The 24329-nt window shown below is 38.4% G+C and overlaps 1 protein-coding gene across 1 annotated transcript in view; it reads right to left on the bottom strand.

The window, feature by feature from the left end:
* LOC115779834 (protein phosphatase 1 regulatory subunit 1A) overlaps window positions 1–24329 on the bottom strand; it is a 31093-nt gene that overhangs the window by 3779 nt on the left and 2985 nt on the right. Inside the window, exons 2-6 of the mRNA XM_030728693.1 lie at window positions 13824–13884; window positions 5114–5151; window positions 4887–4950; window positions 3570–3752; window positions 571–699 (exon numbers count right to left, since the gene is read on the bottom strand). Coding sequence (XP_030584553.1) covers window positions 571–699; window positions 3570–3752; window positions 4887–4950; window positions 5114–5151; window positions 13824–13884 — 475 coding nt within the window. The remainder of the gene's footprint in view (window positions 1–570; window positions 700–3569; window positions 3753–4886; window positions 4951–5113; window positions 5152–13823; window positions 13885–24329) is intronic.

Here is a 24329-nt window from a genome sequence, read left to right as displayed (position 1 = left end):
ATAAAGTGCAAAATCATGTAAGGCTGGAGAAGGGTTGAGCTTAAGGCAGCTGAGACTTATTAACTAATATACTATATATAAACTATAATAAATATACTATAATATACTAATGATACCATCAATTCTTTGTCTGTACTGTATTTGTAAGAAATCCTAATTTGTGATGATTCAGAGCAAGTTATATGACTCCAGAAAAGATCGATTTTAGATAGAGAGAATGAAATATAGAAAGGAAAACTCAAAATCTACATGCTTCATATGCACCATCAGCCATTCTTAACTCCCCCTGCCCCCTTTTCCAAATCCTGATTTTTCCACTTGTGTGTGTAGCTGCCTCCCGGGGTATTTCAGCCACCTCAGTGCTCTGTGAAATGTGCATCAAAGACACTTCACAGATGTTTGTTGACGAGCCATGATTATATGACAGCAAGCCAAACCCGTCGCGGTGTTTAACATACTTAAATAAACCCTGCTGGCTTCATGGAGGATGAAGAGTCCCCTGAGAGAGAGAGCCATATTGGAGATGAAACAATTTCTGCAAAAAGCAAGGCTCTTCTGACTCTTATGTACCTGCTTGTGCACTGTTTTGTTGCGATGAGGGATCTACTACATTAGCAACACTGGAACAATCCTCTTTCTCCTTGGAGAGGGGACATTCAAGCCCACCGGCAGCCTCTAATAGACTCTCTCTCGAGAACTCTGCAGAGGACAGAGAGACAAATGGTAAACAAGACGTAATGGAAGTTAAAACTGATTTGAAGATATTGTGTTAAATGCTGTTTGTGCACAGAATTATTATACCTCATCTCATAAATAATATCACCTGACATGTACAGTTGCACTCACGCCGACTGGATTTGAAGCTGATCTTTGAGCGAAGCTGCCATAAACTGAACTGATGTTAATAATCACTGATTTGTTTATCACATGTTACTCTTAGCTCCTTTCATCTGGACTGAGAACTTAATTTGCAGCTCCTCTAAAAGGTAAACAATGTAAAAAAATTCACGGTCACGTTTTAATGTTGGTGTACAGCTTTTCAAGCTTTCAGACCACACCATGTGTCACAGTGAATAAAAAAAAAGAATGGCCATGTGCCATTACAGCTTCAGAAAAACAGTCTTGTCCACTGCTGATGCATTAGTCCTGGCCAATTACTGAAGTGTACACAGTGTGTGCTGCGTGGAGTGACCATACACCTTCCTTTTCAGTGAATTATTATGCCTGACCTGAAAAGCTGACCTCTGTTTTTTGTCATTAAAGGTAAAGTAGTTGGCAGAGAAAGGAGACAGCATCTGTTATGGTGGGACTGTTTTTAATTAAAAGAGTCTCAACTTTAGGAATGAATACTAAAATAATCTGTATAGCACCTCCTCTGACTTACAATGCAATTTCATTTGTCTAATCAATACAAGAAACAAAATAACACCCAAAAAAATAACTATGGCTATTGTACTTCAAACTGCTTCTGGGTAATGTAATGGATTTTCTGAAGTGGACGTCTGTCTTTGGTGAGGTTTCACACTTTCAGACACGGATGGAAAAGGTCATGCGTCTTTGTTTTGGCTCTAAAAAGGGCCTCAAGGACAGCTGAGCTGCTTTTTTGATAATGCAGAGACAGTGTTTCCTTATCTGGAGAGAAGACTAGAACTGGTGTAACATAATTTTATTTCTCTTATTCTTTACATCAAAAACATTTTTATAATTTTTTTTTTTACCTTGTGTCATCATTACAATAAAAGTTAAAATTAACTATAAGTTAATTTTAACTATAAGATGTTATTTGTACTAGCTGTTTCCTATTCTATTTTTTAAATGCTAAACTAAAATAGCAGCTACCTAAATTATTATTCACCTCACTTACACAAATGTGGTTTCTTCACTTCCAAGAGGTGCATTTCCTTTAATTTCTGACTTTTCTTTCGTGTTTCCTCCTATTTTCCCACTTTTACCCTCCCCCTTTGTCTTAATCCTATCATGGATTTACATACATCCCTTCTAGACATGTTAATGTTTCTTACCTCATTTCCTGCTTTACTTTTATTGCTCTTCACCCTTATCCTATACCCTCAGCTCATGTTAATATGCTATATTTGTTATTCCTGGTACTTTCTGCTCTCTTTCATTGACCTCCTTATCTTCCTCACATTCTTGCTTCACTTTAACACCTTTATATTCCTTCGTGACCATTTTTTCATTGGTTTTCTATATCCTTTCCCCCCTTAGGATTTGTTCATAATTTAAATTGTGTTTTTAAGCACTGGTTTGCACCTGTTGTTGGCCCAGATGAGTTCTGTTAGGCTTTGTTCATAAATTAAATTTTGTTTTTTCATCAGTATATGTTCTCTGTTATGCTACACCGACTGAGGCACAAAAATAAAAAGTAGCCAAGTACATTTACTCAAGTATTATATTCATGTCCAAAGGAGGTGGAGGAGGTCAAGTGAGCTGTCTATGCATCAGAAAGTTGGTGGTTTGATTCCCAGCTTCTCCAGGATGTTGAATGTTAAGATACTGAAGACCAAACTGCCTCTGATGCATCTATCTGAGCATGTGTGTGTGTGTGTGTGTGTGTGTTAAAAGTTATTAAAGGCATAGAATAAAGCACCATACCACTGTGAGTGTAAATGTGGCTTGGAGTGATAAGTGTTAGAATAGAAATTTCCACTACATCACAGAGTGGAGACTGTGCAAAATAAATCTGCAACATTCAGAATAAAAACACAATCATCTTAAATATTATAACGCTGTGTTTAAAAAAAATCAATTTATCAGTATATTATAATGTATTAGAAAAATAACATCACTCCTTTTAAAAAGAAATTTACTCTCTAATCTTCCTAGATAATTAATTTAAATAATCGTTGAGGCCTGAAGAGGACAAGTATTTCAGAAAAAACAATAAAGGAGGAAAAAACATCAAAAAAATGAATATACATGTATTATTGCTGGATGATGGACTATCACACACACACGCACTCATGGAACTCATGGAACCCTTTTTGGTGTGTGTGTGTGTGTGTGTGTGTGGGGGGGGGGGGGGGGGGGGTGACCCCTAGAATTAGGAAACACTGGATTAAAAAACGATAATGGAACCGAGACTAGTTCTCATAGGATGCACAATTATAGATGCTTTACCCTGCCTAGAGCTGCCACTCCATCAGTAAGCTACTCTCCAAAACACCTTTTTCATTCTGTCACTTTGTCAATGTCATGTCTGTTGTTACTGGTGTCGTCTTTGTTCTGTAACTGATGGATCCGCTGCTCTGAGCTTCAGGATTTTCAAAGTATGTGCATGGAATGGCAGACCATACTGTCCAATTTAATAATGGAAATAACAACTGTTTTTCCCTTGAGATGACTGAACAATATGTAAAATAGGTAGTAGTAGACTACCTATCATCAACATAACCATGGAAATAGCATGGGTCTCACTGGACCAAGTTTTGAGTGTTAGTCCTGTTTGTGCCTAAATTAGTACTGTAGTAGATTGTTAAGGGTGCTTCTGTTGCTGAATAAGGAGCTGTAAGCACACCAATTAAATTCTGCTTGACACCCTCCAAACATACCCTCCATTTGGCAACGCAGTTTCTCAAAGGCCTCTGCAGTGGCCTCGTCGTCGTGTGGGAGCTCCTCTCCCGTGGGCACAGAGTCAGGGCTGGGCCGGTCTGACAGGCAGCTCTCTGAGGAGCATTCGTCCCCAGCTCCCTGCTGCTGCCTGTACAGGTGGTGCTCTACCAGGAACTGTAGCTCTGGGAGGAAACAGAAGAAGTAAAAGAAAAGCAGGGAAGAGAAGATGAAAACGACAAAAGGTTAGATAAGTGGCAAGAGGTATCTTGCAATGGGAGAGGAAGTGGGGTTGTAGGAATATTGAAGTTAAAGGGTAAATTTAAATGCACAAAACCACTAGGGAGATAAGAGTAAGAAAAGAAAGTGGTGTGAGATGAAGGCAGCCAATGGGAGAAAAGAAGGACCATGAATAACACACAGAAATGGAAGGAAGGAGAGTCTGTGTAGGTGGGAAACATATTGTGGGTTAAGAATTTAATAAACTGGCAACATTTAATTAACCCCCTGCACTGTTTGGAGTGACGGGGCAGGTAAAGACACATCAGAGTTGGGATATGAATTCTTTAATCGCCGTCTACGGCCTCCTTGATTCATGGTTTATTAGTTTTAATCCCCTTGTAGTGTGAAACTAAAGCACACTGATTATCACCTGTTTTTTCTCTAAGAAGTGACTCATCATATTTGGAGCATTTTAAGTTATAAAACTAATTGAAAAGTAAACATCCTAGAGCTTCTGATTTCCTTTATCGCATCACTATTGTTCTCTTGATGCCTACTTCATTAAAAACAATATTTGCATGACAGTTTAAATGTTGAAAAAAAATTAATTTGGTGCGATCATTCCTCCTGGACATTGGTGAGATACTTTCCAGGGAATCAAAATTGTCATTCTGTGCAAAAAAATTCACTTTTATTTTAACTTAACACGAGGCTTCAGCTAGTTAGAATATCTTGATCCTGGCAGTTTCTTTGCTGAACAATGACTGTAAAAAAAAATTGACTAAAATGCAACAATATTTGCAAGGGATCTGAGCTAGTGTTTTCTCTTAAGGTCTGTATCAAAGGAATATCAAAGGAAACAACAGAGCTTAAATACAGTATTGTTTATGGTATTGGTTATCATTTTGACTGGACCAGTTTACTCCCATTAACAGTCTTTATTGTCTTACAGCAAAGTGGTCACAGCATATAAAGCATTGTCCTCAAAAGCAAACTGTGGCTTTTACTTTTATTTCTTGAGCACCAAAAGTTTGATCTAATACATAAAATGCCTGCATTACATTTGATGTAGTATTGATGGGAATACTAGAGTTCACCTTTCATTGTAGGTGTTCCTTTTTGCCCTTTTCGCCGTTGTCGAGGGGAGTTCAACAAGGCCGCCTGTAAAACATCAGCATTGCAAGTCAGCTGCGCAGAGAGCTCTTAGATGGAAGATATCATTCTAGCATAGTTAATTTAAAAAAGAAAACCAGAATTCACATAATTTTATTTCCATAATCTCATTACAACGAAACAGACTTTAATAGAGAAATAACTAGATTACCTTGTACAACTGATTTGGGAGACGATCTTCATCAATTTCTATGACAAAACAAAAAAATCAATTTAGTACTTGATACAATTGTGAAAAGGTAGATATATATAATATATATGATACACAAACATAAAAGAATAAGACTGCACGGTTTGGTTTTATTAGCAGATTCGACCTCTTCAGTATGACAGTGCCCATGTAGCTGGAGCGCTTCTGTGTGTGGGCAGTGCAGAGCAGAGTGGATATAAGGTGACCTCCAGCCAGATGGTTATCTGACACACTGCAACCACAACCACTGCAGAATGGTTTGATCCATTTTTATCCAGAATTGTTGGTGGTAATATTTTATTTTTCACCAGTATGTCTGAACAATTTTTGCTAATCCACCAGCATCTTCCGAACAGACCCCTGTATACACTCAACAGCTGTTCTCAAATAAACATCTAAGCACTGTACATGCAACACTTTTGAAGGGAAAACAATATATACCATACTGAGATGCACTCTTGACCAGAGGTTATTTATAGTACTAAAAGCAGGTAAAGGCATTTATTTAACTGTTATATGTGCATACAAATTTAAGGCTCTTATCTCGATGCTACTTCATACCAATCTGGATGGATGGATGGAGTTTTGCCTTTTTCGTTTTCGAAAAGTAACGCGTTCACATGGAAACATTTCAGAAATGATCTCTGCAGGACGTTGAAAATGCTGCAGTTCTCATTGCCAGGCCACAAGTTGGCGAAGCCACAATCATAGTGCACATGTGTGGTTGCCCGCGTTTTCAAAAAACAGGGTTTTCATCCATTTAAACGGAAACGGAGACTGGAGCATTACAAAAACACTCTACTCTGGAGCCCATTTTCAAAAAGTGTCATTTTCACTCTGTTCTTGAGTAAACGGGAGGCCGAAACGCATCAAAACGTAGCCGTTTTCATCTGAAAACGTTCTTGTGTAAACGGGGCCTAAATCATTGAAATATTGTTTATTTGTCAATGTGCCCATACTATCAACCCAATTCAATTTAATAATACTTGTATACTTGTACAATTAAATAAAATTAAATTAAAATTAAAACTCCAGAAGTACTTCTCATGAAGTACTTCTGGAGTTTTATAGCAGTATTTTTTTCATGATTATTTATTTGAATACAATTTTTGCTTATAAGTAGGCGGAAGGTCCAACACAATATGATCTATAAATTATGAAGCTCACTAGATGAAGAAAAACTCAATAAAAATAAAATCAATACGTGAAACATGACTCTGTGGTTGAAATATGGAAGAACCAAAATAGAAAGAAAATACAGCTGATTGGAGTACTCTCAAACCATTAACTGTGATCACTAGTAAGCCTTTTGAACTCAAATCCAAATCTACATTTTACAGCTTTAAACTTTTTTTTTCTAGGACACCACCTTGTTGCTTGGCAACCTATGCATCCCCAGGCACTGGGAAGGCACTGTGTGTGCGTGCATGTGCACCAAAATATTCCCACTAAAAAGTATGTGCTAGACTGCTCAAAATGCCAGTGATGTGCTTGTTTTTTCTTTCATCACTCTCTCTCTCTCTCTCTCTTTCTCTCAGCACCACACACAAGTATGGGGGTGTAGGAAACCTGAGATAAAAGCCAATAAATTTCATTTTGAAAAAGATTTATCCTCGTGCTGTATGTGTTTACAGTGACACGTGAAACTGAATCTTATTAACACAGCATCTCAGGGGTTTAAGAAGGTTCATATAACATTATGGATTTTGTTCATATTATGTTGTGGGCTCTTCTTCAAGTCACAGGATGATGCTTAGCATTCTAAAAATCTTGTGCAGCAACAAAAAGTTATGACTGTGTTTGCTAACAGAGGCCTCAGATATCATTAGCGTAAATATGACCTGTGACCCTGGATTGGCTAAGCGGAAGAAAATGGATGGATGGATGAATGGATGGTCTTGTAGAATTTTTTACACCTTAAAAGCTTTTTTATTGCTAATGAAAGATAAAGTTACAGTTAGTAATGTAAATTTTAAAAATTAGACTTTCCCCAGTTCGCTCTGTTGTCTCTATAAGAGACCTCTATATGGACAGATTTCTGTGCAAAGAACTTGGGTAAAATTTGCAGTGTAAAACATTGGCTGTCATTTTATTCTCTGTAATTATTGTAGGGTCTTTGCCTTACAATATAAAGTGCCTTGAGGTGACTGTTGTGATTTGGTGCTTCATAAATAAAATAGAATTGAATTGAACTGAATTATCTACAAGAAACCAGTAAACCGTACCCACTCTACCACCTGTGGGTCATTGGTTGTCTACCATTTGTAAGGTCGGCAAGATACTGAATCCCAAGTTGCCCCTGATGCATGGGGCGAGGGGCGAGAGACCAGTCCATGTACTTTTTATATAGGATGGACAAAACCACCTCCATTTGTTAGTGAAGTCGTGCTAGCTTGATCTGATATGGAAGTATTTTATGTACCTTATAAGTACTTTATAAGGTTAAAAATTATTGTGGTGTCAAGGCACAAGAACAACTTGAGTAAGGTGTTAAAAGAAACCCAAAACAAACAAACAAAAAAATTATTACAGTTTAAATCAGAACTTTAAAAAAAATGAATCCTTGTGGTTTGGACTGAAATTATGCCACTTCACATACATGCTTTGGGATAATTGTTTCTGTGGTATAATCATTATTTTTGTTTTGTATAAAATAACCTTTGATACAAATAAAAGAAACTGTTTGCTTCCACTGACAGTAGTCAGGATTTTTAAATTGAAAGGAAACTTTGAAATAAAAAAAAAAAGAAGTTGTCTTGACTCTGAAAACATGAAATCATAATGTGTACAGTACCAGTCAAAAGTTTGGACAAGTGTGTCCAAACTTTTGACTGTACTGTACATTTCACAGACACTGATCAGATATTCTTATGAACCAAAGATACAGTCAGGCTGAAGCCTAAAGTCTTAGATTTTTTGTTTTATGTTTATTTAGTTTTGCATGTAGGATAAGCTGAAGTTTTAAAATCTTTGATTTGAACAAACAGCATTATTATTAAGATCAGTCACAACAGACAAAGCTGAAAAATAACTTGGGTAAAGACAGAAAATATGGTGCTCACATGGCTGATATGCAGATTGTTTTGTCTGTGTGCTGGGCCCATCTGTGCTGCAGAATGAGAGAAAAGGCCAATAAAAAAAAAAGTCTTTTCAGCAGCGATGAGTCTATCACTGCAGCTCCCAGCTGACTGTCTGACACAAAGCCAGATGAGAACAGAGAGGGTCTTCTGACTCCACTTTACTCTGCCAAGCCGCTCTAATTTAGCTATCTGCTTCTGGTGCTTGTATGTAGCTGTCCTGGTATATCCGATAAAATTTTTTTTGCCATGTATTAAATGAAAAAGAAATAGACTTTGCAGACAATCGCATTTGAAAGGGTTGTTTTGCCTGTGTTTATGTTGCAATTTTTTTTAACTGTTGCTAAGTGCAGAGAAGGTGGGGGAGGAAGTCTTCTATTTGTGCACAACTAATAATTGCCTCCTTTTAATTTTAAAGAAAAAAATTGTTCTTCCTCCCACACTCAAGCTCCAACAAATCAGCCAGCCACTTAATGCATGATGCAGATTTTAACCCATCCAAACTGGAACAAAGAAGACAACCACACAATGTTAAAATGAAAATAGGCATAAGGGCTGGGAATCAGAGTGTAAAGCAAGATACTGATTAGTCACATTACAAAAAAGTCTGAGGCTTTGAATGCTATAGACCTAGAACTGCAAAAGTGTCTTGTCTCTTGCATATCATTGCAAACATATTTTGATATTTTATTATTAATAGTATGTGCATTTTAATCATGGCACACACCCACACACAACTCTTTTTTTCCCCCTCTTTGCTTTGTTTTTGTTTTCTTGTGTTTTTTTTTAATATGCTTATTTGTATTCTTGTCAGTAGACGCTTGGCTCAGCTTGGTCAAAGGCTTTTCAGTAAGGGGGATCTGTGATCTGCCTAAAGTTGTTTTTATTCCTTCATTTTCCTACACCCAGAAAGAGCACAACACAGAGTGTCCTGATGGTTTTCAGATTTATATGAACACAGTGATCATGCTGTTTTTAATGCTCATGGCAATAAAAACAGTATGTAACATAAAATGCTTTTGTCTACTTTTTGGAAATGCTGTGATTAAAAAGTGGTGTGCCCTGTGAAAAGTTTAATATTCTGTACTAGTTTATTTTTTTAATTTAAATTCTCATTTCAATGCAACTGACATATTTACTGCCGATCTGTTCTGTGTGCCTTTATGTGTAATATTCATGAAGACTATAGTATATGTAGTAACAGTTCTTGATCTTTTTCATGACATGCTTCAAAATTCATACTAGTTTTATATGTGCCAAAGTGTGTCAGGTGCCAGCATCCACTCCTCCAAAGAACAGCTGCTGCTGGTGCTTGTGGAGATTTAGTGCCTCAAAGGGCAATAAATAATGTGCTCATTTTAAAATATTTGCTACATCTGAAGTTCCATATATAAAGGTTCTATACATGACAATACTATTTTAACAGGGAAACTAGAACAATACAAAAGCAAAGTCAGAGCTGCCCTGCCGTAGTCGGTTGATATTTATGGAAATGTGGTGTCGTATTCTATGCATACTGTACTATTCCCTAAGAAATAACATGTGGTTGTTGCACCACTGGGTTTATATAAAAAAACAGAAAATATCTCATAGTCTTTTAGTATACTAATTAGCTTGTAATTTCAGCTGAAGCCATTATCCCAAATTTGATTTGCAGCAATGAAACAAATATTTCTTTTTTATTTCACTCAGGTCTCCTTGTCTCTCTCCAAGAATAAGTAAAGATGCCAATTCTTCCAAATACCAGGCTCTTCTTCAGAGAAAACTGAAATCAAATCCACCACCCGCTTGCAATAAATTCTGTTTCCTCATTATTTAGCCTGCAGCTTACGTCCCAGTTGTCTATAGCTGTTCCTCTGATGTGCTTTTGGGGTTCACAGTGCACAGGACAGAGCAATCTGCAGCGCATTAAATAATGCAGCGATCTGTCTGATGTGGGGCACACCAATTCTGCACCACCACAGCTCCTCTCCCTCATCGTCATATGTACTCCCCATCCCCCTTTTCTCTGGCACATCCTTGTTCTCTCTCACACTCATACAACTGTCTCAGTGTCTGATTAGGTTTCTGTTTCTGATTTGATGTCTGTCTATGCCCCTGCTTGTGAGGATCACAGATAGCATAAAAGAGAGAAGTAGCTGCTAGGGCTGGAAAGTAAGGCAAGTGAATAAATGCCTTAAACCTGATTTTTTTTTTAAATTGGCCAGCAGGAGGTGATTCCATTGCTTTGGGGTATACAAAAGTCTATGGGAAAGCAGCCACCAGCTCCCTCCCTCACTTTCCTGGTGATTTTAGGGGCTCCATCACTAGTTTCAGGTCCCACTCAGTGAAACATAAAGTCCTGTTTGTAAATCATGGACATTAATAGAATGCAAAAGGAAGATTATCCAGGGTATGTTCATGTTGTCAGCAAAGGAGCTTGCTGTGTCTTTTGTTTCACTGCTCGCTCTTCACATCCTATTTTAAAACACCACAATGGCAACAGCTAAAATTGTTTGGGTCAAGATGTCACAACAGAACTTCCCTAACCAATGGGCGATGCTGCTGTGGCTACATCCATCTTTCGTATTGCCTCTGGTCAGCACTGGTTTCAAAATTTGTTTCAGTATCTAAAAAACAAAACTATTGTTGACTATCTGATTTATTCATTATTACTCTTGAAATAAATATGAGATAAATTTTATAAATTGCATAATTCCCCAGGGGGATGTGATCAATCTTTCTGCTTCTCTACTCAGAACTCTTTATAAAACAGTGGTTATCAAAATGATGTGAAGGGAACCCTAGTGGTCCGAAAACCACAGCCAAGGAGTCATGAGATTAATTAGCTATAAATCATAAAATTATGAAGTAAAAATTAAAAGTGCACTTACAAAGGAGGACCATTAAAACACACAGTGTGCCTCTTAAGCTAAAAGTGCCTCGTGAGGCATCTCTTGGTAAAAAAAAAAACTTCCATAGAGGACTATTTGAGTCAGTTTTCATCATCAAATGACACTAAGCTAAACCAAGGTAAATCCATAAGATGAGGTTCTTGGAAAATGTTCTTCCCTGTAATGGTTGTGTGGCCCCTAAAATAACCCTTGGTCTATAGTATGTATAATCAGTTTAGAAATGCTATTTTACTTTAGTAACAGACAGTTTAAAAGTCATTTAAAATCAGAAGCCTGCATTCTGTATCATTTTCTTCTTTCAGATGATGCCTTCTGGGATTGCCACAGTGGCTCATCTGCTTCCATCCCACCCTATCCCTGGTATCCTCCTCTGTCAAACCAACCCTCTGCATGTCCTCCTTCAATCCAGAAATCTTCTCATTGGTCTTCCTCCTTTCGTCTTGCCTGGCAGCTCAATCTTCGAAATCTTTTTCGAGTATACCCATTATCCCTCCTCTGCACATGTCCAAACCTTGCCTCTCTAACTTTATTGTCAAACCACTCAACCTGAGCTGTCACTCTGATATACTCATTTCTAATCCTGTTCCTCCTGGTCACTCCCAATGAAAATCTTAGCATCTTCAACTCTGCAGCCTTGTGCTCAGGCTCCTGTTTTTCATCAGTGCCACAGTTTCCAAACCGTACATAATAGCAAGTCTCACTGCCATCTTGTAAGCCTTCCCTTTCACTCTTGCTGCTATCCTTTTGTTACAAATCACCCCTGACACTTGTCTCCACCTGCTCCACCCTGCCTGCACTCTCTTCTTCACCTCTCTTGTTCACTGTTTGCTGCTTTGGATGGTTGACCCCAGTTGTATAAACTTGTTCACCTTCACCAACTCCATTACTTGCAACTTCACCTTTCCACCCGTCTCCCTCTCATTCGCACATACGCATTCTATCTTGCTTCTATTGACTTTCATTCCTCTTTATTTTCAAGTGCCTGCAATCAGTTATAGTGAATAAAAACATAAACAAAACTTTAATGTTTTCATATTTTGTCCCAGTATCTTCCTGCTTATTCATAAGACATAAGAAATGACTTTGCCTACAATCCACTGCACACCCTATTGAGTTGCTTATTTCTCTCTACTTGTCTCTGATCTGTGAAGCAAAGATTGTTGCGGGTTCTCTCTCCACTTTCATTCAGAGATCAAGGTTGACTCTGAGACACTCCACATACTCAGTGTCCAATTACTGCCTCAAATAAACGCACAGACACGTGCACCTATAATGACACATTCAGAGCGCCATGCTAAAGCCAGACACATCACAGGAAACACTTATTTTTAATCTTTTCAAATTAGAATGATTATTATTTACAAGATTTAAAAAAAAAAGCAAATACATTTCATACGATATGAAGAAAATAATAGTTGTATTCTCTGTATGTATTCTCAGTGATGCATAACACTTATTTTTTTTCTTACTCAGCAGAGAGAACAACCCTCTGTTGCCTCACCTGGAAATTGCTCTTTCTGCCCCATTCCCCACTGATCATCTCTTAATTCTGCAGTACAGTAGGTCACATTACACACTCACAGAACAAAGTAAAGCAGAGGCAGCGGGGAAGCATGACTCATATAACAGGATAACTCTCAAGAGGTCCACTGTTGTGTTTGATCATTAAGATCCCATGAGAAGACATGCACAACGCTGTTTTATGTTGCTTTACTGCAGCAGAATGATTCATTTGGTGCATGATAGAATTTAACACAACAGTCAGAAGAAGATAACAGTGTGAAACATGCTGTAATTGAGGTAATTTGACTGAGAGCGGGCTTGAATCAATCAACTACTTGCGCAACCATTCTGGACACCAAAAGCTGAGCATCACACGATAAGAGACTCATTTTCTGCTCAGATTTGGCTTAAAGTTAGAATGACAGGTTTGGCTGTAGGCTGGGTGAGGTTAAGCATGTTATGGTTTAAAATCTGTGCTCTATTTGTGCAATTTTGTTAATCACATATTTTGATTAAGGTGACACTTCATTACAATGGAGTCAAAAAAACAGAGACAGGTCAAAGTACCTAAACCACTTTTCACAAGGTGAAAGCCAAAAATGGTTTTATCCAAAAATGTCAGAAATGGTATCTGACTGACCTTGAAGTCTTTGTGTGCACAGTCGATCAAAGATGAATGAGTCTGTTTACAAATGACAGTGTGAGTCAGCAGTGCTTTTTCATTTTAAGAATGAATTCAGCCTTGAGTGAATAATGCAGATCACTCAATAGGGTGCAAACAAAGAGGACTCCAGCAAGTAAGCTGGGCCTTTTGGCAAAATGGTTAATCCAGTCATTCAAATATGTGCTACAGGGCGCACACCTGATAACAGTCCCCTGTAATGTGAATGGCTACTGCATACCTAACATTTAGCACAATAAGAGATGAAATAGTTCCCAATATAATATCATTACTCAGCTACTTGCTGCTCAAACTAGATTTCCTGGAATTCTATTTTATATCTCAACTTCACTATGACAATCTGCCTTCTTAACAGTCTGGAACCTCCGTCATTATGCCCTCAAATCTCAACCCTGTTTTAATAAGTAAATCAATTATTAAGTTTAGGGTCAGCCTGCAGATAATTAATATACAGTAATTTGATACGCAGGTGACAAAAATAGTCTGTATATGAGTGTGTGTTTGGATTTCCTTACCTGGTGATGATTGATCACTGGATGCCACTAAAGTGGCAGGCGTGGGTCTACGTCTTCTGATCTGAAAAAAGGTAGAAAACTCACATTATAAACAGAGACTTTAATCTTTTCTCCACTGACAGTAAAGCAATCAATACATTTAAGGTAATAATCTCACAATCTTTTGTTTGAATGGATGTTATTACAAATTTTAAAATGTTTAAAAAAAATGCTGAGTGGTACAGAATAAGTCAAGCATTTACATTTTACTGTATCATAGCCATGGCTATCCATTTTTGTGCTGTTTTTCTACCAGTCAAAATGCTAATAAGCAGTACAATAATTTTTCATATTTTAAACCAACCAATCAGACTGAGTCTAAACCTGTTTTTCCAATGATTCTGATCAGTGCAGTATTCCTTCTCTCTGCGTGATGCTGTCAGACCAGACTTGGGCTGTGTGATCCATACTTCAAGTTTGATAGATACACACTTTGAAGATACCTGAGCTGAACAACCGCAATCCTGCAGTGCTGAGCGATGAGATCAGCAGGGCAGCCTGCCACCTCCTACTAGCTTTTGGCTCATAACTTGTGGACTGTGGAAGCTATGGACCATTCTGGGACAAAATCCGAAAGTACATGCATATCTCGCTGAGCTGCTCAGCGTGTTAAACCTGGAATATAAAAAGCAGTGCTTAAGCATTGTTAACACTGTTAAGAACATATCAGGGCAAAAATAGAAATATCAAAGTGTTCCTACTTTTGGCTGTTGTGTGTAAGGTAAAACGTCTGGTTTTACTATCATACTGAATAGGCATTATGGGGATAAAAATTGAAGATATGAAGATAAAATTGTAATCCCATTAACTTTAAAAAATACACTCACTTTACACTTTATTAGGCACACTTTGCTAATAAAAGGTAAAAGCTCAGAGCTGTATTAATTCTGCTGGAAACATTCCAGAGAGAATTTCAGTCCATATTGACAAGATAGAATCACACAGTTGATGCAGATTCATCAGTTGCACATCCATGACGTGAATCTTACACCACATCCCAAAGATGCTCTGCTCGATTGAGATCATGTGACTGTAGAGGCCATTTGAATATAGTGAACTTGATGTTCAAGAAACCAGCTTGAGATGATTGAGCTTTGTGACATGGCATGTTATCCTGCTTGAAGCAGCCATCAGAAAATGGGTACACTGTGGTCATAAACAGATGGACATGGTCAGAAACAGTACTTAGTTAGGCTGTGGCATTTAAATGATGCTCAGTTTGTACTAAATATGCCAAGAAAATATCCCCCACACCACCACCAGCACCCTAAACATTTGACTCAAGCTAAGCTGTCATGTTGTTTACACCAAATTCTGACAATACCTTTTGAATGTGGCAGCAGTAATTGAGAGTTATCAGACCAGGCAATGTTTTTCCAGTATTTTACTGTCCAATTTTGATGAGTGTTTGTGAATTGTAGCTTCAATTTTCTGTTCTTAGCTGACAGAAGTGGCTTTCCTATCAGCTTGAAGCAGTCTGGCCATTCTCCTCTGACCTCTGGCATCAACAAGGAATTTTCTCCCAGAGAACTGCTGCTCACTGGATATTTTGTCTTTTCCAGACCATGCTCTGTAAACCCTAGAGATGATTGTGTGGGAAAATCCCAGTAGATCAGCAGTTTCTAAAGTATCAGCCTATCTGGTATCAACAACCACACTGCAGGCAAAGTCACTTAAATCACCTTTCTTCTCCATTCTGATGCTCAGCTTAAATTTCAGCAGTTCATCTTGACCACATGTAAATGCCTAAATGCACTGAGTTGCTCCCATGTGATTGGCTGATAAGATATCTGCATTAATGTGCAGTTGAACAGGTGTACCAACAAAGTGGTCCGTGAATGTATAACCCACATATTCAACAGAAACAAATGACTGGCTGTAAATAATATAATATATCGAGATATATTATATTTTGTAAAATGACACAACATGTCTTACACTGAGTATAACTGATGACTTTTCAATGGGAACTAATGGTTCTTCTCAAAGATTTCTACAATTCTCTGCTCACAAAACAGACTCACTTTTTAATTGTTACCTTGCTGGACTGGTGGCTTTAATCCACCCTCATTTCCAAAGAAGTGCCACGATCTAAATTGCATTTTTCTTCCAAATGCTCATGGATCATTTTAGACCCAACATGGACAGCAAGACCTGCAGTTGTCAAATGGAATGAGTAGTGTACCTTTCTCAGCATTTTAATTTCCCTTTGGCTTCATTTCAGTTTTATTTCTTCATAACCATAAAAGGCTATGACATAGTAATTTAAACAGAGGATACATTTAAACAGACAGTCAATTATTCACAAACACAGGTGTACACAAAAGCACAGACATAGCAGACGGGGTTGCTGACTAATGCTAGATGTCACAGCTACTCCAGTCCTCCATGCATCTTTCCTAAATGCTGCTTGTGCACTTAGAAATCAGAACAGCCTGCCTCAGGCTTCACAGTATAGCATCATGTGGTAATTTGTGTCACAGTTTAAGTTGGTTAGTAGCTAAACATTTAAGAAGATCTAAATTTCAGCTAAAATTGGGAGCTTGAACTATACTCTAAGATGTGATTATTCAGAAGAAAAGAAAAAGAAAAAGAAATACAAATGATTTAAATAAACATGAGGTGAGAATTAGTGAGTGACTCATTAACAGGTTTGACTTCAAAGCTTTGCTGTTTCTGAGCAAAAGTGCACAAGAAAATATATTTAAAAACACAAAATGTTTTTTTCAGAAAAAAAAAAAAGCACAAAGCATTGCTTTAGACTCATTTCATCTGGATTTTTTGCTCTATCTGGTCTCTACAGACATCCTTGTTGGAAAAGCAATATTTCCTCTGAACCTACACACATAGACTGATAAAGCTATTGGAGCTCTGCACGAGGTATAGACCTAAATTGATTAGCGTGACTCTATAATGACATGGAATACAGATGTAACTACAAAAATAATATGCAGTAATCAAAAATGAGCACAGTCAGTACTATCACTGCAGCAAAGTCTAATTGCGTATTCAGATGTGAAGAGGCTTCATTGCCTTTGAAATCACTACTATGGAGCACAAGAAGACTGTGAATGAGAGGAGACACTGAGCCTCTTTTCTTTCCATTAACATACACACAGAGATATTTTACTGCTCTGAATGCTTCACTTTGGAGAAAATTGCTGACCTCATATCCTGAGAAGCATGCCAGCTATTAGGCGATAGCTCACTGTGATGCTGCAGCCTTCTCATTAAGCTTGTGATTTTGCATCTTTGTATAAATGCTCAAGGTAGTGTGCTATCACAGTAATCACTGTGTCAAGCTTGACAAAAACACAAGCTGGTTTTGCTTAGCCAGAGATTATGTCTTATGTCAATTGGATACCACTTTAGTTGTGCATAAACACAAATAAATCCAAGCAGCCCAATTGCTAACTTGCAAAAGACTTTATGAGATTCCAGTTCATCCAGCTATTGTCTTAGACACTTATCCCAGCTGATGCCAGGTGCAACACTGAGCATAATCTTGACAGGTTGCCAGTCACAGCGCTGCAGAGAGAAAAGCAACCACTCTGATCCACACCTACTTTGGATATGCAAGCACACGGAGAACGTACAAACCCTACACAAAACAGCTACAACTGACCAGCAGGTTCAAACCCAGAACTGTTTTGCTGTGAGCAAACAGTGCTAACCACTCTACCACTGCACTGCCTGTAGTGTGCAGTACAGTATGTGGCACTGTTTTCGGCTTGGCTGAAAACAGAGCACTTCTTTAACATACAAAATTGATTACCATAGCAATAGCTATAGCTAAGACAACCAAATGAAGCACTAAAAAGTCATCACTGCCCTCTTATCTGACTGCAGCTTGATATTTATCTCATTTGTTTTCTGTTGAAATCTTATTGAGAAAGCAAAATGCACACCACTGTGGCCTTACACAGATGGAATGGAAGTTTTCAAGTTTCATTACCGCTCAGTGGTTAGCTGGTGAGTGTTTGCAGACTAGTTGGCATCTTCCTTGCAAACTACAGGTGACCGTGGCAATTTGCTTGTGACCAAGGCAATCAAAAGGAGGTATTTGATGTAGCACTCTTTTTGTAACCAGTTTCACCCGATGACAGCCAGCAACCTCCAGAAACCACTCACCAACCAGTTGGAGAGTACACAATTTTCCCTAGTGACTGGAGGTTGCCACTGGGTTGCTGACTTGTCTCTAGGTCTGTGTGACTCAGGCTACATTTCACTGCTCATCCCATGTGGGAGGTTGCCTATGCACTACAACTGAAACTGCAGATAATTCTGTGTAATGTCCCTTTAAATGACAATAAATTTTACATTCCACATTTTAAAGTAATTAAAGTGATTTCTGCCCCCTGAAGAATGTTATCTTAATTGATTTATCTGGTATATTTGCAGCGTACTTAACCTCCTGAGAAGCAGGGCTCAGAATTTGAAAGCTGCAATAGAAGAAAACTCTTGTGTATACAATAAATCTTGCACTAATATTTTAGTCTTGTGTGTGTGTGTGTGTGTGTGTGTGTTTCTGTTTTGTTGCCATTCCAGAAAATCCACCCCGCCAGCTCACATTAAAGCACAACAAGGCATTGCTGTGCAGAAGCGATTATTCCCAGAGACATTATTATTCTTCTCACCCGGCAGCAGAGCAAACTCACTGATCCTTTACTCACACAAATAACACAGCTTACTGGACAGTTCACCCCCCTCAAACCACCATGCCTGCCTTTCAACCCACAGTCCATTTATAATCCAGTTCTGCACTCTTCACAACAACGAACAAAAACAGCCTGTGAAAGTGATGGGTGGGCAGGAAAAGCCGTGCATGCCTGGTATTCCTGATGTGTGGGGAGCGGCCAACAAAGCACCCTTGACTGGTAAATGTAGGTCAGGCCACAAGACACTAAGGTCAAAGTGTCTTTTATACCGAGTTGTTTGGTTTTGGCTTTGCTTTCTAATTGTTTGGATGTGCAAAAATAAGATTAAAAAATTAATAATTACTTCCCCCTCTAGATTTTTTTCTTTTCCTCTGGACTTAATAATATATAAATAAATGAAAAAATCTTTTTAAACTAACAGATTACAGTATCACTGACACTGATTTTGTAAGACTCGAAAGCCAACAGCAATCGTTTGGGTTTTATTGGTTTATTGAAACAGAACTGAGCTTGGTGGCTTTATCCTCCACAGAATAACAAAATGTAACATATTAAGTTGATAGAGGAAGAAAGGCTTAAAAAGAAAGTTTTCACCAAACTGGGTGGGCCAAGGAAGTTCAGAGTCATCAGAGATTCACTACAATGTGCAGATCAAATGGGTCTAAATCTTAAACTGCATCCTGCTACTTGAAATATGAAACTGTTATTTGCTGAAGCTGCGTTTTAAGCAGTTATGGCTGCTTGAATGGACCAAACTAACTGTCTGTAGTCATTAGGCAACCAAACAATGATTGGCAAAGAAAACGTAGTTCAGTTATTTTTTTTTTCCCCTCAACAAAACTCTGTTTGGATGATTATTATACTTATTTTCAAACTGTGGTCTATGTTTTCACTTTTAAAATTACAAGATGAAAGGCTTATTAGGACATCTCACTAATTATGGAACTAAACACCACTTTTGGACAACTTCACCTGGAGCTTCCCAAAGACCAGGACAGTTCTGTTCATGCTTTCTTAAAGTCTAAAAGAATCTGAGATCACCTGCAACAAAATGGAGAGCTATTGTTCAGTCTAAGTGCTAGTTCTTCTGATGTCTTCTGATGACTTGGAAGTTGCAAGTTACAGAGCCGTTTTAAGAGAGAGCCTGCTCACTCCCTATTAATCAAAAGTGTTGTCACACAGGCCATATTTCAGTACATTCAGTTTATTTTGCCTGATGCCATCAACGTCTCCCCATAATGCAGATGGTGTCTCTTGGCACTGATGTCTTGAGGCACCATTAGCCAAAGAGGGATAACAGCTTAATTTAAGACCTGCAAAATAAATGTTTTAAGGTTGAAGGGATGGTGGTTGCATAAGTTGCAGGCTTGTGAGCAATAGTTTTCATCCTTTTGAACCTGTGTGTTTTACACTTTGCTTTCCTGTTAAGGTTTATGCATTAAAAACTAATAGGTTAGGTTTTGGCAATAAAAGCTTGGTTAGTTTTGGTTATACTGTATATGTCTCCTCACATGAGTAATTCTGCATGCTGACAAATAATGAGCTGGGAGTGACAGCCCTGGTTTTCACAGTGTGTCAGAAGACAGAAGCAAAATGGCATCTTCTGCATAGATGAACCACGCTGAAAAAATACCACTTATTAACACCCAGGGTCTGAAAATGGGCTGACAAATCCCACTGCACCAAAACTGGCTGCAGTACATCTAGTGGCCACTCATGAGATCGTCATCAGTTCATGAGTGATTTGGAGCTAAATTGACACAATAATTTACACAATCATTTGGACATCAAAGGACAAATTTTATTTTAATTATTCTAAATATGGCTTTGAATATAGAATATATCTATCATATTGTAAGTCTGTTGTTTTTTCTTACAGGGAAACAGGTTTTGCTTAAGAAACACAAGGATTCTGCTAATCCATACTGATTGGTCAGTTAAGGACTTAAAATAGGAGCTACTTCTTTCAATTTCAAAACTCTGTGTACCATAGCAGATGTTCAAATAAGAAACTTTTATGTGTGTATAAGAAGCAGCTGACTGTGATGATTGAAAGTGACTGTTATCAGGAGGCAGCTGGTAATGCCAAACACTGGATAAAATCTAAAATGGTCTTGACTGATTCTATTGAAAACACAATGCAAACTGCCCCTTTTTTAACTCCATGAATGCTATTTTTTTTGTTACAGCTGCATTCATTCTCGACTATCTCTCCCTATGAAACCAGAAGGAGCTGCAGTCCTCGTACCTGGAAATTCTGTTGTAACACTTTGTGTACGCTTGTAAGCTAACTGTCTACATAGGCATTGCCAGTGAATTCAGTATAAATTTTCAGAGAACGGTGACTGATCAATTGTTTTAGGAAAGACTAGAAAAAAAGAGCCACCCACCAAATTCTCCAAATGCATAGTATTCTTGTGAATTCAGCTCCTGTGCACTGCTTCAGCATGAGAGTGCAAATGGTGATGTACCTGTGTCTGCATTTTCTGGACAAGACTACTCAGGGAAGAAGTTTAACCCTTTACCAATACTAGGGCCTGTATCTGGGCCCAAAATCATTTGCCAAAAAATCCAGGATTGTTGAAGGGTTACTAAAGGTCAGTGGCACTCAAAATAAATAAATAAATAAAAATGTACTTTTTCTATATATCTTATAAGTATGTTATTTATCTTCAGGAGCTTTGCAGTGATAATCTGCTGTACATGTTGTTCTTGAAAAATAGCTTTCCTGAGGCAATACAAAAAGGCAGTTTAATTGCTCTCAGTAAAGGACAAAGATCATCTGGCACATCAGCGTAGGGAACATGAGGACAGACATTGTCTCGGCCCTGAATTGTCTGTAACAAAATTATTTCAGTATGTCCCAATTCATCATCTAAACAAGGAATATATTGCTTTTATTTATGAGTGCAGCTTCTTCAACCAAGCCTGCTCATATAAATGATAGAGGATGGAGTTTAATATCAATTGTCTGGAAGAGAACTAGTAAGATTTGATTCCTATTTTCACTCAAACCTCCAACAAGCAATGAGAATTTTTAGTTTAGAGCCAAAACAACTCTGTTAATCAGGTTATACACACACCAATTAAATCCTTAATAATGAAGAAATGTCACTAATCAGACTGTTGTCTAAGACTGTGAATAATCAGCTTATTTGGTTTACTGTAATACTGAGATCAAACTACAACAGTTTGTCATTCTGAAAAATATGTGTTGAAGTTGAACAAATATCCTACCAGTTAGCAGCTAGTTTGCTTCAGTCCTCTTGAATAATCAGCATGAAAACAGTTATGAGCATATTCTCTCCATTTTAAAACTTTAAATTGGTACATGTTCAACAGTAAAGCACTAAAGAAAATTTCTTAAAATTTTTAGATATATTCTCTGTTTCTTCCTGAGGCAAGGCAGGAAGCTCAACACTTGAAATGAAGCAAGAAACTGTAGCCTAGCTTTGTGTAGCGTAGATACTGAAACAAAGTGAGACAGGTAATCTTGTTTCATCCAGAATCTGCTAACTTACATCTCTGAGGATAATTTCCCTTCAACAGTACTCCAACACTAGAAAGCACTCCTGTGTGTGTCCGTCAATGCAGTGGGGGAAGCGTTAAAAATAGTGTTGTTGCCAGGTTTCCTATTATCTCTTTAGGATAATGGGGTGTTCACAAAGCAGCCCTGTGGCCCCAGCTATGACTCAAAAGTGTCCAGGTTCTTGTGTATACATGAGAGATCCATGGTGGATCTGTCAGAAAACTCCCCAGTTGGAGTATGCCAATTATGTGCTCAACATAATTGGGGTCATTTTTTCTAACACTTGGTTTAGGGTAGGTACTCTCCACAACACAAGGAATCTCTAAGTCATTGCATAGCTGTAAACTTAAAAAAACATGTAAACATTAGCTGTGCTAAATCAAAAGAAATGTAGGAGCAAAAATGAAAAACTGATGGCTTTTTTAGGCCATATTTGAAATGGAGGAAATGTAATACTATTTTGACTCATCATAAGGAAAAAAGCATTTCTTTCCAACATACTACCATGTTCATCCACACTCAACTTAAAAAGAAACTTAAGAAGCAGAATGGGAAGAAAGTGTTTGATCACACTGACTGTGTGTGTGAAGAGTTGCACTGATTCAACTCTGCTGCTGCTTCCGGACCACAGAATTAGCGAGCGGATAGTGCCGCACATTAAATTGAAACCCCTGTTCTCTGCCTTCAGGCAGGTCGCAGCTGGCGTGCTTACCAACTTTTCTGGGGGAAACCTTGCAACGCACAAAAAACACCTATGTCCAATCCCAACCTCCTCCATCTTGTTATTGTGGTTGTAATTGTTGCTATCCCAGCCCCCAGCTGGCTGTTGTGTCACAGAAGCATTAGGTGTGTAAATGTCATGGGAGTTGGATAGTTACCCTTCCAGAGTCCAACAGCTTCTATTCATGTGACACCATCTGGCCTTGGCCCCTGTCAGATCCAGTCAGTTTGTGTTCCTAAGCATACACTGAGGGCTAATGTAGTGTTATAAGATGTGCATGCTGTATTGTCGGTAAAAGTGTGTGTGTTGGTGGTTTTTTTTTGGGGGGGGGGGGGGGGGGGGGGGGTGATTAAGGGTCAGAGAGGCTGCTCTGACGGGTGTGTAGTTCTCCACGGAGGCCGATTCACCGTGCTGGGAGGTGTCAGGATGCTGAGATTACTGAACCACGAATAAAACCCCCTGGTGTGACGTTCATAAGAGCTCTGGCAAACACAAACGCCCTTTCTTTTTTTTTTTTTTTATTATATCTGAAGGTTCCCTTTGTTTATTTTCTTTCTTTATATCTGACTGTCTGTTTTGGTCATCTGTCTCATAAGTCACACACACACACATGCACGCACACACACACACACACACAAAGGCAAACACATATAAAATTATGTATAACCACACACTTGAGAGCCAGCATGCCATGCAGGCTGAGCAGCCACTCATGGCGGTCTTGGAATAAATTGAAAATGTATCCTAAAAGGGTAAAGTCCCAGTGGCAATCAGGCAAGCTTTTGGTCATGCTTATTGAGGCTGTGAGCTAAGAACTCTCTTGAGTCTTTGCAGAAAAAGTAAAGTGAATTTTATTGGTAGACAGCTAAAAGGAGATCTGTCTGCCAATGAAAAAAAAATAGGTAAACATGAGGCTGGGAGGTGTATAAAATGTTATACTGAATGGCTGCATTCTGGGATCAGATGTGTAACTGAATAAATATAGACAATGGACACCAACTCCCCAAAACTCACGCACAAACAAGACAGACAGATGGAATTATGTCTGCGTTCATACAATTTGGTATTGAAAAACTTCAAACTCTGACACCCATATCACCGATAAGTTATTGCAGTGCAAGCTCAATAGTTCAATGCTTCTGCACCAACTGTGGTAACCAGTATGACGGAGGAGGACACTGAGCAGATGGGTCAATGCAGGTCAGACTTTGGGAAGCACCCCTCGTGTTTTTTTGAGACTAAAAAGAGGTAATAATAGCTTGTGCGGCTAGTTTTAAAGCATGACCCTACTCAAAAAGTGCAAAACAAATAGAATTGTGTTGAGGATATTGGATATTGCACATTGAGAAAATGTTTCTTCTGTTTGTCTCCTGCTTTGCCTCTGCTTTCATAACTGTGGCTACATTTCTCTTAGTGTACAATGCTTATATTGTTGTATATATCTATGGCTTCTTTTTGTGTGTGTGTGTGTGTGTGTGTGTGTGTGTGTGTGTGTGTGTGTGTGTGTGTGTGTGCGTGTGTGTGTGTGTGTGTGTGTGTGTGTGTGTGACTTGAACTGA

The sequence above is a fragment of the Archocentrus centrarchus genome, chromosome 5 (assembly GCF_007364275.1).
Source record: "Archocentrus centrarchus isolate MPI-CPG fArcCen1 chromosome 5, fArcCen1, whole genome shotgun sequence".
Taxonomy (NCBI): Eukaryota; Metazoa; Chordata; class Actinopteri; order Cichliformes; family Cichlidae; genus Archocentrus; species Archocentrus centrarchus.
The sequence above is the reverse complement of the archived record's forward strand: the minus strand, read 5'-3'. Positions and strand labels throughout refer to the sequence as shown.